The sequence below is a fragment of the Ostrinia nubilalis genome, chromosome 13 (genome assembly GCF_963855985.1).
Source record: "Ostrinia nubilalis chromosome 13, ilOstNubi1.1, whole genome shotgun sequence".
Taxonomy (NCBI): domain Eukaryota; kingdom Metazoa; phylum Arthropoda; class Insecta; order Lepidoptera; family Crambidae; genus Ostrinia; species Ostrinia nubilalis.
The window spans coordinates 2,840,438-2,859,843 of NC_087100.1; the positions used below are offsets into that span (position 1 = coordinate 2,840,438).

A 19,406-nucleotide genomic window follows, 5' to 3' on the forward strand; every position below is an offset into this window, starting at 1 on the left:
AAGCAATAAAAGTGCTCGTTAAAAGCCAATTTACAGATTTTTTTTATTAAAATGATGACTTGACTAAAATGCAGGTGTTAGAGTGATCACATGTCAATAAAATTGTGACATTTCGAATCCCAAAATCTTCCGTGGGGTGCGAATTATCGTTCAAATTGATAGATGATTTGGCAAAAGATTTTGCTCAAACTAGGTAACTCATATCCACAACTGAGATATCTAAATTCTAAAATCCATACGCACAGCAATACACATTTCTGTTGTCTGTCTTGTTTCTGTTAAAAATATAAATCATTACAGAATGATCAATAAATACTTTAAATGTCCATGTCATATTAAGTTTTTCCAACCTGTCTCTCTAGCGTGGGGAGTCCTCCCTGCCTTTGGTAAATTAGAGAGGGTCGTCCTCCTCATGATGTAGGTATTGAAAATTGAGTGACCTGGTGATGATGATGTTTCAGAGCGTCCACGACGAGAGGCTGAACGCGCGAGTGGACGCCATGCTGCAGGAGGGCCTCATCCAGGAGCTGCTGGACTTCCACGACAGGCACAACAAGCAGAGGATCAAGGATGGAAGGTAAGGAATCACTTCTTCAAAAACGAATCCAGTAATAAAAAGATTACATATACACACAATTACATTTATTTATTCCAAAAACAAAATAAATTGTATAGGAAAATTAGTTCGACATTAAAATTCACACAATCTGCAATTCAATTAAAATGAAATTAATCTAATTTAACCCTAAAATTTAATTTCACATACTAGAATTAATATTAGTGTCAGATTAAATAAATAAATAAAATTATTACACAATACATAATGTCAAAAATTAATTAAAATACAATTTTATTAAAATAGAATAAAATAAATCCAATCTAACCCTAAAATTGCATTTCATATACTAAAGTCAATAGACCGTATTTAACTATTTATGTCAAATGAAATAAATAATAAAATTAATATTACAATACATTATGACAAATTCGACTGTATTATTATTTTATGTCAATTTTGATAATTCAATTTAAATTGCGTTTTAATTGCGTTCGAATCGGTTGGATATTTAATCTGGTTTTGAGTGCAGTTTAGATTCAAACAAAATTAAATTAAATTGGCTGGTCTAAGTTGCCTAAAAAATACATTAACTGTTATATCTTTAGAACTGTACCGAATTGAATTCTCGGATTTTACACTGTATTGAAACTCAGGCTAGATGGAGTGCTTTGTAGGTGGCCCATAGTGGACTAAAGTGAGGCGGTGATGATGACATCTAGATAACAATTAACTGATATCTTTTTGCGTAACCGTTATCACTGGGGTAGTAGCTGTTTCTGGGTGCGAAAACCTTACCTATACATGAAAATCAATTTACGGTTCAATTACTAACTACACAACGTAAAGATATTATTTCAAGCCTCGCCGTTGTCGAATAAAATATTATCGTTAAAGGGAAACAAACAATTTACTGACATTGAATCGATTAATAAGACAATCGTCGCCGACCAGACATTGGTCTCTGGTGCCATTCGATACACAAGTTATCCGTGAAATTACACTGTTTGTTCTCGATTATCGATCCATCGACAATAGTAGAAACGATTGAATCACTAGCCTGGGAGTCCAGTCACGGTGCTAAGCATTTGGACTCGGGGATCGGGGATTCTTGAGACAAATCTAGTCAGTCAAGACAAAATTAGTCTTGAGTCGATCTTTTTAGGACTTGACCAACAATTGATCGAAGTTTTTCAAATAAAGATTTTGACTTTTAGGAACAACCATTCCCAACGGAGCTACGTTTTCGACTGGTTTGATTGGGTTTTTATTGGCGGTCAAGAATAGTCCCGTTTGGTTTGGTTGGTGGTAAGGTAAGGCTTGTTCCAGTCCTGGATCTGTCAATAGGCCGTATAGGCCGCGGCCTAGGGGCGGCAGCGTCCTAGGGGCGGCAGATTTCAGATGACGCTTACTCGATTTCAGAAGATAAAAGTTAAATAAAGATCCAACCCCACCCTAGGCTACGGGCGGCAAAACTGTAAATCCGCCACTGGCTTGTTCTAACTCCACCTGGCTAGCTGCTAGCTACCACCATCTTACCTAAGTCTGTCATAACAACAATGTTAACGGTATTGTTGTTTCACCAGTTAGAAGTAAAATAGCCTCCTCCTTCTAGTTCCTCTGTGGTTGAGGATTAAAGGCGAAGCTCGCTTCCACCTTCGGCCTGATCATCACTTTCCATCAAGTGAGACGCAACCCAAGAGTTTCCCCTTATTGTTGGTAAAAAACGAGAAATCATTTTTATTCCAAAAAAAACAATATACGAAGTCATCCATAATATCGTCTAAAGGGGTAACAAGACCAAAGTAACAAGGCCAAGAAGCTGATCAAAGCCACAGATAAAGGTATCAAAAAGTCGCTAATGGTAGAGTTGTCAAATTGATGGGAAGTTTTAGAAGTTGGCCATTAAACATCCATTTAATCCACGAATTAACAAAATGTGCCTTTGTTTGAGCTGGTGACGCTTTAGACAAGTATCTAATGCGATAAATACTGTACTTAAAATCTGCTTAGGAACCCATTATTACTGATGCCATTGAGATTTCAAATTACGCAAAGGGTATATTACTCAATAAATGGACGAGGCAAAGATGGAAACTACATAGAACGTTATTTTGAATCTATGCTGCTATTATTTTTGTTGTGATACCAGCTAGCTGCATCCTTACGCATCCTCCTTCCTGGCACAAAAAACAATAACAAAACCCTAAAAACTGAAAAAAGCGGACAAAAAAAATAAAAGAAAGCACAAGATGGCGGCCGGGCGTTGCCCGCTGTCATCTGGTGTCTGTCGCCGCGGCGTGTCGGGTTACGTGCGTGCGCGCGTATACACCTCCGCGATTGTCTTTGGTACTTAGTTAATTAATTTTGCTATTTAGTATAATTAAGAGAGACTAATTTGGTATAACGAATCGAAGGACTTTTTGTTATAAGCATTTAGGCTAAGGTTTTCCGGCTCCACGATAAAAATAGCTACATGCCAAAACACACGGTTTAGAAATTGAAATACCATGATCCTATTTTATCAATTTATTAATCATAGCACTTCACCAAAGCTGTATCAAAGTTTCAACTTAAGTTTAAACTGTATTTTGTAAATAAAGGTATTTCATAGATGGCTTGAAAAGGCTGAATTTGATAAAACAAAACCAACTAAAAATACCCCTTTTCAAAGAGAAATATTATGTAAATCATCAATCTAAGCCAAGACCACTCGAAATGAGTAATAATAATAGCTTTTGTCTTATTAAAATTATATTTCTTTAAATTACATAAATCCATTGATATTGGCTTTACCCATTTTCAATAATAATTACCACCTTTTCTCATGTAAATAATTTAATTAATAAATTGTGAACTCCCATCCTAGCACCAAGACCGGTGGCGCCGCGCACTCAACCCGGTAGCGAGACCACAAATAAAATAAGAGTACTCTAGTGTCACTACGCATGTCATAGCGTTATCTTCTAGAAGAGACATAGAACATTAGAAGACTGATTTAATTTGAAACAGCTGTTTGAGCCAATATCATTGTGGTTAAAAACTACTTAAATGAGACTGTCCCTGTGTATTTCTTTATTTCTTGTTTTGTGCGTGATGTACAATTATGTTTGCTTATTTAGGTAGGTAGGTACTATCGGGGACTCTTCCGCCTGACCACTTTGTAGAAATTTTAGCGTAAGCGCATCGCTCCGGTCACGTGCTCACCCCGTCTCTAATTGGTTACGCATTTTACTATATTTTTACTACGACCAATAAGAGACAATCAGGGCTTAGGTTGCAATACGAAATACCATTGTGCACTTTATTGTCATACGGTTAAGATTTAAAACGAAATGTTTCTTTTTCTTCAATCTTTCTTAGTTTTAGGCTGAGTTGCACCACCTAACTTTGACCGTAGCTATAACGGTAACTGGTGCTTTTTGTATGGAGTTTAACAGATTTTTGACGTTTGTCAAAGTTAAAGTAAGATGGTGCAACTCAGCTTTAGAATTTTAATAATAGAATTTGGTTACAAACAAATAGATAATATGTATTTTTTTAATATTGTATTTTTATACGAGGTCTGTCTGCTTTTTGCTTTGGCGAACTGTCGACATATTCTCTCCTTTGTTTTTTGTGAAGTTTTGTGATCCCTAACCGATTGATTTTGTTTTGTGTTGACCCGTGCTAGTAATTGGACTGTTTGATTGCCTTTTTATTGACCTCCGCGCGATTACTGAATCATGGCCTCTCAAAATAATTCTTAATTCTTATATTTAATTACAAACTTATCTATCTATACATTGTTTACTGTTTAAGTATTATTTAGTTTGAAGTTTAATTTTTATTGATTTAAAACCTTGTGTAAAGACACTTAATGTGCAATAAAAAAATTAATTTGAAATAAAACTAACTTAATATTATAATATTTATAATAACCAATTACCTGGATCATTGCTACCTAGTTACAATATTTGTATTAAATTGTAATAACGTAGATAAGTGTTTCTTTTAAACGGAAAACAAAAGTTGCTAATGTATTAAAAATAAATAGAAACCTATTTATAGGTTTTTATTTACATTCAAGGATTTAAGAAAGTTATTATGTAGCCAGATCTTACAATAATTGTTTTTAAGCCACAAATATTCCTTAATTAGGAAATAGTAATTCAATAACATATAGTTTATAAATTATAAGTTCCCAATAAATTAAATACCTATTAAACAAGTAAAATTCGAAAGTGCCTGTATGATTTTGCATTTCTCGCCTTAACTAGACTAATATCATGAGATTTACAATCTTAATATCAACAATAATTATAGAAAGGGCTACTTTTTTCTCAGGAAATTGCACAGTTACCTCGGAATGTGCGATGGAAATTTTGTGACCCGAGCGGGCAATCGCTAGTTCAATTTCTACACGAAGCCCCATATAATATTTTGTAGCGATTCTTTATTGGGTTTCAAATTTACTAAAATGCGACGTTGCCAAACGAGCGCTACGGATGCGGGTAAGCTAAGCAATACTCAATCCTAAACGCTTTACATAGAGCTTGGTTTGCTAGGGCAAACATCTACAGTGGTGCGCCGACGCTGCTTAGACCCGAAACATGAATGAATGGGGGCGTAGCTTAATCGAGCGTGTGTGTGCAAACAATTTAGGCCCTTAAGGTGTCAAGGCGTCCGAGTCCCCGATAGTACATATAGAAAATACCTTGAAACCCTGAAACTAAAATAGGCTCTCTTCAACTAGACTTTATAACGAAATTAATTACAAAAGCAATTAACTACGAATAGCTGAGAGGAATGTGCATCGGTCCTAAAATAACAATTTGCCGTAACAAAATGCTTTTGCAAAGGTCTTTTTTCTCGTAGACTCATTCTGCTTATTTTTGTACAACGTTTTTATAGACAATGTTATTTTATAAATAAATGAGATTTTTTCGCCGAGGTGCCATTATACTAAATTTTGTAATGTATTTTCTAAATTGCAATATTATATATTTAGCCTGAATTACGAGTAGTTCATTGAACCTTATGAACCGAAGACGAAAGTTGTTCATGCTAGAGGTACTTTTAACATGAACTATGAACAACTTTCGTCTCGAATCGTTTGCGTATTCGACAAAATTCGATACTCAACCTTCGAATTAAACGATAACGTGACAATTTTGATTATCAAAATAAGTTTCATGCAACCATTTCTCATACTAACTTAACTTTACGACACGTTCACAGGGGCACTGTTTTGGGTTTCGAACTGAATCTTTTGATGGCGATTCGAGTACGCAAACGATTCGAACTCAAAGGTTTTCGTGCTAGCCGTACTGGTGCTAGATAGGCCGACCCCAGGAGACCCATCCATCCTAGTTCTCACTAGCGCGTCGCGTTCGCACAGTAGGTGCTTCATGGTAAAATTATTTGTACTATTTTCCACACCAAGTCTCTTCCAGTACCTCTATTAGTAGTTGCAGGCTTTCGTCTCATTGGGGCGCGCTTTGTTCCCGCGCGCACTTCATTAAACCAACATTCATTACGCTCCGTGGAGCCACTTGCCTACTTTTAGGGATCCCTATTCCGTACACAAATATTTATTGACCTTACATTACATGTAGAAGATTAAACAAAAATTACGATTTACTATTCTGGAAAACAAATGTTCCAAATGAGTTCAAATCAAATAAAATTTTATTCAATTTTATACAATATTTTGGTACCTTATCTTTGGTAGGTACCTAGTTAAACAGACGGCATAGAGCATAGACGGCAGAGATAAACTTCGAAACACTATGATTCTGACTTTTGGAATATGTGAATATCGTTCGCAATAAAAATCAACTAAATACAATCTCTTCTGATGTAGCTGTACTACTTACAATATACCTACATTACAGTAGTAGGTACTACTGTTACCTACCTTTGTCAGTCTTTTGTATACTCGTATTCAGGATCAGGGAAATCTTACGTGAATTAATTAAGTATTATAATGCTACAGTCAAAACCACTTTTAACTGATTGTGAGTTTTGACTGTAACAGATATACGAGTAGGTTAACGAGACGAAGTAATAAAAATGTACAGAACTTTCCGAATACCTGTTGGCACAGTCTTATATTTTTTATATAGTTACTTAGTAGTTAGTGCCGCAGTGATGACAGGTTTGCAGCGCCCTCGAACCGTCCAATTTTATAATGACATAATTTGTTACAATATTATTTTCCTCTACACCACTTCCATGTACTTGTGTAATAAGCTCTAAGGAAGTTAGTGGTTTCTTAAAATTGTTATACAATATGTAGGGTATAAAATAATGAGTTTATAATTTGAATGTTGACGTCACTAGTATCAACAGGACAGCCTTTTTTCATCTAGTCTTTAATGTGATGATGAAAACGATACCTGTCTTTCTCTTATTATGTACTAACGGCCGCCCGCGACTTCGTACGCGTAGATCCCGTTTTACCCCCTTCATCTATCTTACGCGGTTTAGATTTTTTCATACAAATGTCTTTTCCCGGTAACTCCCGTTCCCGTGGGAATTTTGCAATATCCTGTTGTAACTAAGCTTTAAGATTCCTAAGGTACCTGCATGCCAAATTTCAAGCGTCTAACTTAAGCGGGTTAGATTTTTCATACAAAAGGATTTTCCCGCTAATTCCTGTTCCCGTGGGAATCCCTAAGTATACTATAACCTGCCCAGGAGTATGAAGAATAACTGTACCAAGTTTCGTTAAAATCCGTCGAGTAGTTTTTGTTTCTTTAAGGAACATACAGACAGACAGAGAGACAGACAGAAAGACAGACAGACAAAAATTTTACTGATTGCATTTTTGGCATCAGTATCGATCACTAATCACCCCCTGATAGTTATTTTGAAAATATATTGCATGTACAGAATTGACATCTCTACAGATTTATTATAAGTATAGATAAATCAAGTGGCCGTAAATTGGTGAACAATTTTAAAACGTTTGCGAAAAATAACAAGAAAATAAATAACGCGAGAATATCCAACGTCAGAAGACTTACAAATCCACTTCCGAGATCCTCTATAAACATTTACGTGTTTTATTCTCAGAAAAATTCCAGAAACGTAGGTACGTAGAGCAAGTCAATATTAATTATTTTATTATTTTCCTTAAAATTGGCCCTAAACAGCCGGTGAAATGAGGAAAATCCTTATACAATCGCTTGGCAGTTTCATCTGTGTAACGCCCAGTGGCCATTGATGGAAGCGCGGAACTAAATAATTCAATAGTAGAAAGTAGATGCCTCGCATGCCTGATATTGACACAATAGAAGGGGTTACCTACGCCATATCGAATGACAAATGATCGAAAATCAAAATATCGAATACGTTTCATCGAACGATCAAAATATCGAACGATCAAAATATCGAATGCTCAAAATATCGAACGTTCAGAATATCGAACGATCAAAATATCGAAAGTCGATATAGACGTCTTTATTAAATTTCATCACGCATCATTTCTGAACTTTCCTTTTTGGGACAGGCTAGGCTTATAATAGGTCCCCACGGACATTATTCTCAAAATTTATAAACTTGAAGAAATGATGCGTGATGAAATTTAATAAAAACGTCTATATCGACTTTCGATATTTTGATCGTTCGATATTCTGAACGTTCGATATTTTGAGCATTCGATATTTTGATCGTTCGATATTTTGATCGTTCGATGAAACGTATTCGATATTTTGATTTTCGATCATTTGTCATTCGATATGGCGTAGGTAACCCCAATAGAGGGTTAGTGCTAAGAATATTAACAGTCGTTTATATCACAAAAAGTTTTAAACCTTTTCAAAGTATTGCATAATAACTATTAGTTTCATGAAAAATCCTAAATGTAAACCAGGAAAAAATAACATAATTATAACGAAATAATTAATTATAGATGGAAACCAAGCAAATGGCTAACCTATGTAGCAAAAAAGTTTAACATTTTTCTATGTGCGTGTAAGGACGTCTTTACTCATAAAATATGGTGCAAGTGTCTAAACCTAACTTTTTGTAATAAGGTAGTCAATGTCATAATTTATTTATTTATCTAAGGATAGTACACAGCACAATATCAATCTGTGATAACAATATTTTTAGTAGTTTATAATAGTTCGTAACATCCAAATTGACCAAAAAGCTGACGACAACACAACCTTATTCAATTGTTGCGCAATTTTTGGCTACTTTGGGTGTCACGAGCTATTTGACGCTCGCTGTACTTACATAATTTTTTATTTATCATATTATTTTTAATTTTTCCAGCCCACCAGACTACACGAAGGGCGTCTTCCAAACGCTCGGCTTCAAAGAGTTCCACAACTACCTGATGCTGACAGAAGAAGAACGGAACAGCGAAGAAGGAAATAAACTTCTAGCAGAGAGCATTGAAAATATGAAAATTGGAACCCGGCGGTATGCTCGAAGGCAGAATAAAATGGTCCGTGGGAGGTTCTTAGATCATCCCACTAGAGAGGTGAGGGGGTTTCTCTGAATTACTTTAACTTCATAAATGTTAATTAATTATAGAATACTGTGCAATTAATTTTAATCTTATACATATAAAGGTATTACATGGATCGATAAAAAAATTATATCACGAAAACAAACAATCCACGTGAAATATTGCACAATATGTCTTTCTTGCACAATATTATGCACCTACAAAGTAATTTATTTCGGAGTGAGATACCTACTTACCTAGTGTAAAATCTAGATTTTTTCGGTCCGGGTGATATCCCATATTTTATTAGCTTTTTATTTGGTAACATAGTCGCCAAATGCATAAAAGCTAACTATAAAAACCTGCGTAACGTCGTAAAAAGTTCAACTATTGCCATAATAATCTATAGCATAGTCGACAAATCAAATAAGCGATATCTATTACTGAGATTGCGTGCTATTACTTTATGGCGCATATAAATTCAAGACTCGTTCCCCTTTTTTCACTAATAAAAATGTACGCTTAACGGCAACTCCATCTTTATTGCAACCTATTAATTCTCATCATGTTCTAGTATTGATTTTAGATTTACTTAATTTCGCATTCTTGAATAACTATTACATTTTTGTCCACATTTAAACAAAAAAAATACACATACAGATCCATAATAGCGCCATCTAGCATCGAGTAGGAAAACTAGAGTTATCACTTTGAATAGTAGCGACATCTAGCGTTTGGTAGTGGTACTATATTTCGATTCAACAGCTGAAAAGCATCGAATAATGCTTTATTATGTCAACAGATGGCGTAACTACTTTTGTTTTTCTCGCAGGTTCCACCGATTTATGAATTGAACACAACAAACTTGTCCCAGTGGGATACAGAAGTTAGATATAAAGCTATACAGATAATTCAGAGCTACATTAACGATTCACCATGCAATTATGAACCACTAAAATCAGAAATAAATGAAGAAAAAAAGAAAATTGATGGCAATTCACGCAACTATTGCTCGGTCTGCGAGAGAATAATTTTGGGAGATAAAACTTATGAAATACATTTGCAATCATACAGGCACATGAAAGTATTGAAAAAGAAGAGAAGATTAGAACAAGCAAATCAAACATTTGTTGAGAAAATGTCTAATACCTAAATTGCTGTAAATTATAATAATAAAATTGTTGTTGTTAGACTATCAGACAGTTCATCTGAATAAAAGAGTGTTTTAAACTAAACAATTAATTTATTTAACATATCCTCTACAAAATTATTTACATTCTAAAATCTTGTCAGTTAATTCCTCTTCCATTGCCTCCTGTTGCACTATTTCCTTATTTTTGTTTTTAGGTGCTCGGTAATCATAGCTTTCTAATTCAGGATGTTTTTTAATAATTTCATTGTAGGCCTCACAAAGCCTACCAAATTCCATGTTAGCAATTTGATAAGGCCTTGTAACAGGATCAATGTCAGCCATTTGGTACATTTTCAAAGCCATTTCTTCACGCACTTCCTCCGGAAACAAGGTCTGGGCTCCTCTAATTGAATATTTTCTCCTCATTGAGAATATTTGACGCACCACTTTCTCTACCATCTTGAAAGGCAACTTTATCAACGGTTGCTTGAGAGGGGTAAGAGTCACTACACCCACATCAACATCTGGTTTTGGTAGAAATGCTGAACCATTTATGTCAAATTTGTAGTTTACATTACACCAGGTCTGGCACATAACTGACAAACGACATCTTTGGCTATCTAAAATGCGTGCAGCCATTCTCTGGGCAACCTCCTTTTGGAAGGTCAAAGTCATCCTAGCACGGCCAAAAGCCCAAGGTCCTTCTTGTTTGGAAATCATTTCTAGCCAACGAATGATTAGTATTGTTGACACACTAAAAGGCAGGTTACCAATAAGGTTTATAGGTGGTGGGGGATCCAACCAATCTGTCTTCACATCTGCAGGCAAAAAACTAGCTATATCTGTTTTCAAGATGTCACCATTGATGATATCCACATCCACCTTGTCTCTGCATGCGTCTGCTAGGAGTTCTAGTGATGGCGTAAATCGACGATCCTTTTCAATGAGAATTACTTTGCGCGGAGCCTGCTGTATTATGGATCTTGTTATACCTCCGGGGCCTGGTCCAACTTCACACACTACATGGTTCTCTATATTTCCAGCGGCGCGCACTATTTTATCGATCAACCGGGGCTCCAACAGAAAGTTTTGAGACAGTTCCTTGAGTGCGCGCAACTTATACAACCTGATGACATCTTTGATACTCGGAAGAGGAGGCAATCTAATCTGCGCAGCTTTCCTTACCGCAGCCATTACTGTTGAACCTTCGCAGGTTCGTTAAAATCGTCGAGGAATGTCTCTTGCTTCACTGCGAAGATAGAATACAGGTAAATACTGAACACTCCAGCTCCGATTGCAAAACCAGTGAACCTATTGCGTCTGTTTATTTGTTGCAACTTCGCTACGCGTTCCAGGTTTTTCTGTTCTATTAGTTTCATATAATCGAGCTCGGCTTTTTTGAGCACGGGATCTTGATTGCCTGTGCTGATTTTCGGCTTGAAACTTGAGTCTCCCATTACGATTTTAACAATAGAGACTGGATAACCTCAAAACTTGTGAATGAACTGACAAATGTCAAACGCAAAATGAATGAATGATCAAGAGCCAGAGACAACCAAAGATGAACGAATGAAACTACAGTGTACGATGACATAGCATTTAACCCATTTCCGTCCCATTCTAATAAATATTTTTTCTTTTATTTTTCATTAAATTTTATTAAATTAATGTAAAAAATATTGAATAACTGTCATCGAATAAATTGTTTTCTCATAATGCTAAGAGAATGGAAAATGTGGTGTACAGTGGTGTTTCAAAACCATTTCACTTTACTGGTCACACCAGTCTCTACGAAATGTTTTGATACTTGAAAAATCATTAATAAAAATTTATAAAAAAATATGTACCGCCTCTTCTGGCATAAAATAAAAGCAATCACGCTACTTAATTTACGAACACTATTAAATTATGTTTAGCCTTTATGAAGGAGAAATGAAACCAATTTAAAATATTCATCAAAAGTTAAACCACAAAAGAGTTGATAGTACTGCATCTCAATAAAATACATAATGACGAAATAGATTAAAGTAAACTGAACAAAGTATTTTGTAATTTTAACAACCAGCTGTCATAACCAAATGAAAACACAACAAAAACAGCTGTTCATGACGTTTGCCCGTCGATCAACAAACAAAGAGCAGTGCGCGCATCGTTCTCTTTCTAAACAAGTCCTCCCGCTTTCGCACATTTATTTGCATCGGAGTCCGAGTGGCGTCGTCGCGTCAAAATCGTCAAACCCCGTTTCGCGTCGTAGGCGTTCGCTAGTGCGTGCACTGTGCGGTGCGTCCACCGCTTGTTGTGAACTTTGTTATTTGTGTTGTAAAAATGCCATTTATCTCAAAGGACTGGCGATCCCCAGGCGAAGAGTGGGTGAAAACTCAGGAGGGCTGGGAAAAAAAGAAGGTGTTAGAGTGCACCGCACAGAGGTGAGCAGCAATGAGCGTGTTGCAAAACAAACTGTTTCTTTGTTCACATTTGGTTCAACGCAACCAAATAGCTCATTAGCGTTTAATAACTAACCAATGCAACGTTTTAGATTCACGCTTCCCTGTAACAGTTTGTGATTGTTGTAAAAGCTTGGTTTTGTATTTTGTATTGCAGATATCCCGCAATAACTAACTATAATAACACAGACGATAATCAGCAAAAGTCTTGGTGAGTTGTACAATCTGTATTCTGTTTTTATTTGATTGTGTTTGTTTTCTGGGGATCAGCTGTTTCTGTTGTGGACGCGGATATTGATTTTGTTGCGCGCGTGTGAGTGAGTCCTTCGCCTCATTTTGAGACTTCTATGTTTCTAGTTAGATTGTAGATCTACAGCTGTTGTACCAGCTTGGATCAAGATTGTGTAGTTACATATTTAATTTGTATTCCACTTATCCCTGCCATAATATAAAATTTTAAAAAGTACCTACCTACCCAATAACTTAACCCTTTTGCTACCTAACGTCTCGTTTATGAATTAAAATTGGAATCTAATTAGAAGGGACCTGCCACTTATTTTACCTATTTAAGATGTGCATTTTCTTCTGGCTGATATGCTGATGTTTAATTTATACATACCTAAATAGACATTATAAAATGTGTTTAAAAAAAGTAGGTACCTACCCAATAACTTATCCCTTTGCTACCTTACGTCTTGTTTCGAATCTAACAGAAGAAAGTGGACATCTTAAAGTAAAATAAGTGGTAGGTCACTTATTTTACTTAAAGATGTCCACCAGGGTGTGGAAACTTCCATACAACGGTCATCGAAGTGAAACTTGCTTCCAAACAGCGACATCGGTGAATAAATTCAAATACTTTTTAACTACCCTAAAACGCTCTAGATGTCGCTGCTCCTGTATCCTTCATATTTTCATTTTTTTTCTTAATTAAAATATATTTGAGAATATTGTTAATTACAATGTGAAAACTTTTTTTAAATGAAATTAATTTGTTTTAATTTAAAACTGAACATTGACATTTTTGTTATAATTTACATAATAGAGTAGTAGAAATTACTATTTAACATATGGCAACTTTGTTTTTCCTCCAAAATGGCCGGTGTTGTTTTTGTTATGTTAAATGCATTCTTGTTTTCTTAGCCATCATTTAAGTTTTCTGTGGCCCTATTAAAGTATTGAAGAGTCGTCGATTCAAATTCAAGTTCATTCCTTCGTACCTGCTGCTGTTCTGGTTCATCGGAGTTTTGTTCGTTCCTTCGTGAATCGCGAAGAAACTTTCTGTTATGTTCACAAGTGATCTGAGTTTTCTCAATGTGCAAATGCTTTTTAGTGTTGTTGAAAACTTTGCGAAAAGACGCTTTTGGTGTATAATATTATGTGTGTTCATAAATAAAGTAAAATTATTAAATTCAAAAGTTTTTGTTTACTTATTTGCATTTCCATGTGCAATGTAGAATTTTTCCAAATCCATTGTTTTGAAAATAATACAATACGTACACCATAAAGATAAATATTTTCAAAATAATGGATTTGAAAAAATTCTACATTGTACATCATAAAAACAATAATTCTTTGAAGGTTAAGAGGGCCTATGTGTGCGTGAACTGTGTGTATGTGTGCGTGGACTTTATGTATGTATGTGTGCGTGTACTATGTATGTATGTGAGCGTTACGTACGTAGGTTAAGTACAGGGAATTTAACACCAGGCTGTCAATTAGTAGGCTCAAAAATTTGACAGAGAGGGTTCTCTATTTCCTATATTACTTTTCTCTATGATGTCCACGTTCTTCTGGTTGAACTAAGCGCATTTTATTTTAACGAAAAAATAGCATTAGACCAATGATATTTAACCATTTCACTGCCAATTTGTAATTTAGTCGTTTTAGCAGGAGCTATGCCAAATGCTACGAACTTTAGCGGAAGTTATAAAATGACAAAGTAAGCTTGCTGTAAAAAGTATTTTACATTGGTGCTTCAACTTCATGCATATTAATGCCACCGATTATTTTTTCAGTAAGGTCAAAGGGTATATTCTTTAACGGTTTGTCTGACCTTTGATCTCTATATTTTGAGCTGTTTGCAATACCTATTCGCAAACGAGACCAAGCCACAAACAAGCGTTGTCCTTTCGCCCTCTGACTAAAATATTCCTAAAATATCTTAAAGGATGGTTTCGTTCGCGACTAATACGACATTATGGATTATTATAACCAACATTTTCTGAGGACTATTTTTAATAAATCAATTTTGTTAAAAGCATGCCTCAGAATTTCACCACCACATCTCAATAATGCCTCTGTTTTTAACCCTACGAATTAATAAAGCAGTTACTGATCTAAGTAATTACTAGGTATTTCGTTTATTTGAAGATACAACTGCTGCAACAAGAATGCCAGTAAGCACTGAAGGTCACCCGACTATAGAAGTTCATTCCGATGAAAGTTCCATGGCCTCCGCTTGAATAGCCTTTGTATTCGTGCACTGATATCTGGCTGGTAACTTTTTTATTCAGCTCGTATTTTACACCTACCTAGTTGCGCCGATTAAATAAAGCCGATCTTCATTTAAGTTTACTGCTGTTGTTACACTTAATAAAATAACTAAACTTCTCAGCTGTATACTTTTGAAAGTGATCCATCTGGCAAAATATAGGGGAGAGGGGGGCAGCTTTGAACAATTTTCATACTTTATTAAATATCTTCTAAATTTGACTGGTTTCATTAATTTTTTCTTCCTAGATAGAGGTCATGGTTATCACACAACAAAATAATGATGTTCTTCTTAATTATTCATGAACGCTCATTAAGATATTTAGATTTTTGCACAGACCTGTAAATGTTCAAAACTGCCCCGTAGTCGGGGCAGCCTTGAACACGCCTGGGGCAGTTTTGAATTAGTATTTTTTTCAATGAAATAAAACTAAATATTTATAAATGTGTATTTTTTAAATAATTAATAAACAAAATTGTAAATGATCAGTGTCATTTGGGATCAATTTAACATGTTTATTTTATTTTAAATCACTTTGTACAAAGTAACACAAAACTTAGGGATATTATTTAAAAAAAAGTAAATATAAGATATATCAATTAACTAAATACTAATAAACTTTCTTTTTAATGACACATCAAAGACAAAACTTCATAATTTAAAAAATATCAATCAACTACTAAAACTAGCTTTTGCCCGGACTTCACCCAGCTTGAAATTTTATCTGTCACAGTAAAGCAATCTGCTTATTTTTGATGTAAGAACCTTCTACGAAGTATTGGAAAACTTAAAGTTTCATAATGCCACTTAAAAAAGAAAATTAATAAAGTTCAAAGGTGCCCCAACCATTTCGTTCAAAGCTGCCCCATGGGTATATTTCCAGAAAAAAACATAAATTTAATAACGAAACATACTTTTATGTTGCAATTTCTTATCAAATCTTCATTGAAACTATTTAAACTTCCATATAATAAACAAACCACTCACTATTTTATAAAACTACGTCCACAAAAACCTTAGAACCAAAATAAAAAAGTGCGAAACTGGCAGTCAAAAACAAAAAATCACTTTTACCGGTTAACCTACAGTTAAATATTAAAAATGAGATGTGACAGCTATGCGCATCAGTGCTGGCAATATAAATTATGATTTATACCATTGTAGCCTAAACCAGTGATTTTTAAATTCATTTGTTCTAAGCTGCCCCTGTCCAAAGCTGCCCCCCTCTCCTAATATTAAAAAAAATATTATAATGCTTTTATTAACACCTAAACAAATAAATAACGTTGTTATTACACGTGTATTGAGACACAAACGCCTTGGAAGATCCTATTATTGAATAATAAATTTTAATGGTCGAGAATCGTTGGTGCATATTCTTGCCAAGATCGAAAATATTGCCAACTAGGTATTCAAACTTTACCAGAAGTCTAAAACTGACTGTAAACATCAAAACTATGAATCAAAGCACCTAAAGCATCTGCGAAAACCGAACTGCGAATGATAAAAGCAATTACAAAATTCTAATATCTTCACCTTTACACTGATGAAGACCGGTGATAAGCAAGTTTCGTAAACTGAACTAAAATGGACTGTAAAGGGACTGTAGTATATGGAGTAGATTAATCATACATACAACTGAATCTATCGACAAAATATTCTCTAGCACGATATTGGCAAAACTGCAGCCCGGTCTACAGCAAATAGAAATTTGTTTTCCCAAAAACTAGGTCAGGCTGAAACGTGGTCTTAGCCAGGTCAAATCACTCATCTGTACGAGTATTTCCTAGATTCTTCAAAGAACACTAATTTATTGCAGAGGATACTTTAAGCCACCTAGTGACCTATAAAATGTTACACTGTTATGTAAGTAGTTTTCTGAAACTTTGTTGGCTTCGCTTTTCTTACTGTATTTTATTACATAGAGGAGTTGGAAAGATAACAATATTTTCCCATTTTGGTAAAGGATTGATTTGTTAACTCTACCCTTTATGTACGGAAAATCTTCCGAAGATACTGTAATGGTTTATAATATTGAAAAGCACTTGTTGTAAAAGGGAGTTAACTGTTTCGTCAACTTAATTATTGACTAACAATAACTGATTGTTCATATCAAAGCAACCAAAAATCTAACTGAACAGTGAAAACTAATGAGTCAGTATTCTTAGAACCATTTTTACTAGTAACAAACCCAGCTCTCAATACCCAAACTCAATACTGAGGATTTTCTTTCTACGGATCTCTAAACATTCAAAAGCCAATCTGACTCAAGATCCGTTGAAACACGTCGCTACAGGAAAAAGGATACGGCTATTTTTATATCTCCTGTAATACTCAGCAGCTTTGGTTATTTTTATAATCCTCTTGTCGACTTTAATATTTTTAATTAGTGCTTCCGTGTGATGTGTATGTTCAAAACAATCTTAAAGTGCAGCTAAAAAATGATTGCTTGGAATCATGGTTGTTGGTTGGAATCATCTGAAGCAATATCATTTTCGCCAATGTTTTATTTTTTATCATGATTCTTTTGCTTTTCCGAATGCCTAAATTGTTCATCAGGTTTTGTCATTTGTAAAGAAGCTTCCCTAGCTTTGTCTTCGTATTTGCCATAATTCCATTAAAAGTGGCTTTAACTGGCTTTCTTTCTTTAATTCAAATAAGTGCTGTCGATATGCTTTCCTCATTTCTTCAGCGATTTGTTCAACTCCATTAACATATTGGGCTACATTCTGTTAAACGGTTTGCTAGAAAGTGATAATGCTTCTCTATGTCATTGGGACTATTATGTGCACACTTAAAACTCAAATTATGTCATTATGCTGCTACTTTGAGATATTATCCTGGATTTGTTGCAGCACTCTGATGCAATCCAGTTTTATTTCGCATTAGCAATTAGCATTGTCAATGCAATGGCAGGCAATGTCCAAGTCCTAAAATGGTAAATCAAGTAGTTCTCCGGATAGATTGCTCCAAGTCCTTACAAGTTTACAACCCAACAAAACAATTAAAAATCATTATTCAAATAAAATTATGTAAAAATTTAACACAAAGGCTTTCTAACAATGATATTAAAGAACTATAGATATGTTACGTTCATAGAAATTACGATTTTAATCCGTGCCGAGCTATTCCAAATTGCACACATTGACAAATGTAACTGATAAGTGAAACAAAAGATACGAAATAGCACGCAAATGAAAGAGATAGCTATAGTTTTAACGATTCTGCACTAACTAATCTATGTCCGCAGCGCACGCATCCTTATCGCTCTAACGTCAAAACAAGATCGCTTTCTCTTTCTTAACTTGAACATGGCGCATGGCGTCTTGATTGTTTGCATAAATAATTGAAAATATAAATACTAAATAATTTTGCATAATCACATGTGGTAAGAGATCCCTTGTATTTTGTTTACTTTAGAGTCATAATTGGTACACTTTCGAAACACACACGATGGCATTTTTTATTTATTTTGGTAAGAACACAGGAACTTACGGTATGGTACGCACGCGATTGCGCACGACGTAAGCCACACGAAGACTAAACACAAGACGTCCCAATTGGGACGTATTTGAGTATTCACAACGCGAACGCTTATAACATATCTGCTTTTGTTTTTATATAATATCATTGCTTTCTAAATGTTTATCAGACAATGAGCCACATTAAGAATAAATCCTGATATTTGTTTGCCGTTTCTTGATTAAATGACTCAGTCGACTCTTTTAGCCGACCGTTTTGCAGTTCATTTACCTTTTCCAAAATAGGCATTGGTGTAACGAGCTGCCCTGAACTTTATTCGATATCTCGGATTCTCGTCCTCTCCGTAAAAGATGTAGCACTTTATTTGCTCAATATCTCGGATTCTCAGTCCCTCGGTGAGGCTGTAGCTCAAATACAATATCAGGTTCCCGTTGGCCTTGAGCCTTGACCTATTTTTCGAGGCGGAGATTGGGCCTTGGCCGTTTGAACAGCCTTCGCACCCTCTATATTAGAATTTATATAGATAAGGTCCCTTTTCACTATAAAATTTATAGTTTGTTTTCTATACAGTACCAGAACAGAGATTATTAGTGAGTGATAATAATATATATTGCTTCCTTACTAATAATATTTATGCATTATACTCGTACATTCGTATGTTATAAGTTACTAGGATCATTAAGCGCCACTAAATAGCTGCTACATCGATGAATTTTATTATAAATACTAGCTTTCCGCCCGCGGCTTCGCCCGCGTGGAATTTTGTCTGTCACAGAAAAACTTTATCGCGCGCGTCCCTGTTTCAAAAACCGGGATAAAAACTATCCTATGTTCTTTCCCGGGACTCAAACTAT

At 35.1% G+C, this 19,406-nt stretch overlaps 4 protein-coding genes across 5 annotated transcripts in view; 2 read left to right on the forward strand and 2 right to left on the reverse strand.

Moving 5' to 3' along the window:
* Window positions 1-10,234, forward strand: part of LOC135077405 (tRNA dimethylallyltransferase) — a 329,624-nt gene extending 319,390 nt beyond the window's left edge. Inside the window, exons 5-7 of the mRNA XM_063971940.1 lie at window positions 462-577; window positions 8,822-9,032; window positions 9,832-10,234. Coding sequence (XP_063828010.1) covers window positions 462-577; window positions 8,822-9,032; window positions 9,832-10,152 — 648 coding nt within the window. The 3' untranslated portion in view covers window positions 10,153-10,234. The remainder of the gene's footprint in view (window positions 1-461; window positions 578-8,821; window positions 9,033-9,831) is intronic.
* Window positions 10,223-11,325, reverse strand: LOC135077409 (dimethyladenosine transferase 1, mitochondrial). The gene has a single exon (XM_063971945.1). The coding sequence runs from the start codon at window positions 11,323-11,325 to the stop codon at window positions 10,267-10,269; it is 1,059 nt and encodes a 352-aa protein (XP_063828015.1). The 3' UTR covers window positions 10,223-10,266.
* On the reverse strand, window positions 11,325-11,674 carry LOC135077414 (cytochrome c oxidase assembly factor 3, mitochondrial). Its single transcript, XM_063971949.1, has one exon. It carries the CDS (start codon window positions 11,586-11,588, stop codon window positions 11,325-11,327), a length of 264 nt encoding a protein of 87 aa, XP_063828019.1. The 5' UTR covers window positions 11,589-11,674.
* A 651-nt stretch (window positions 11,675-12,325) lies between these two features.
* Window positions 12,326-19,406, forward strand: part of LOC135077408 (F-box only protein 32) — a 30,786-nt gene continuing 23,705 nt past the window's right edge. The window contains exons 1-2 of one of the 2 annotated variants that reach the window (XM_063971943.1): window positions 12,327-12,557; window positions 12,733-12,786. In XM_063971943.1, coding sequence (XP_063828013.1) covers window positions 12,457-12,557; window positions 12,733-12,786 — 155 coding nt within the window. In that variant the 5' untranslated portion in view covers window positions 12,327-12,456. Of the gene's footprint in view, window positions 12,558-12,732; window positions 12,787-19,406 lie in introns of both variants that reach the window. The other variant, XM_063971944.1, reaches the window with a different exon arrangement.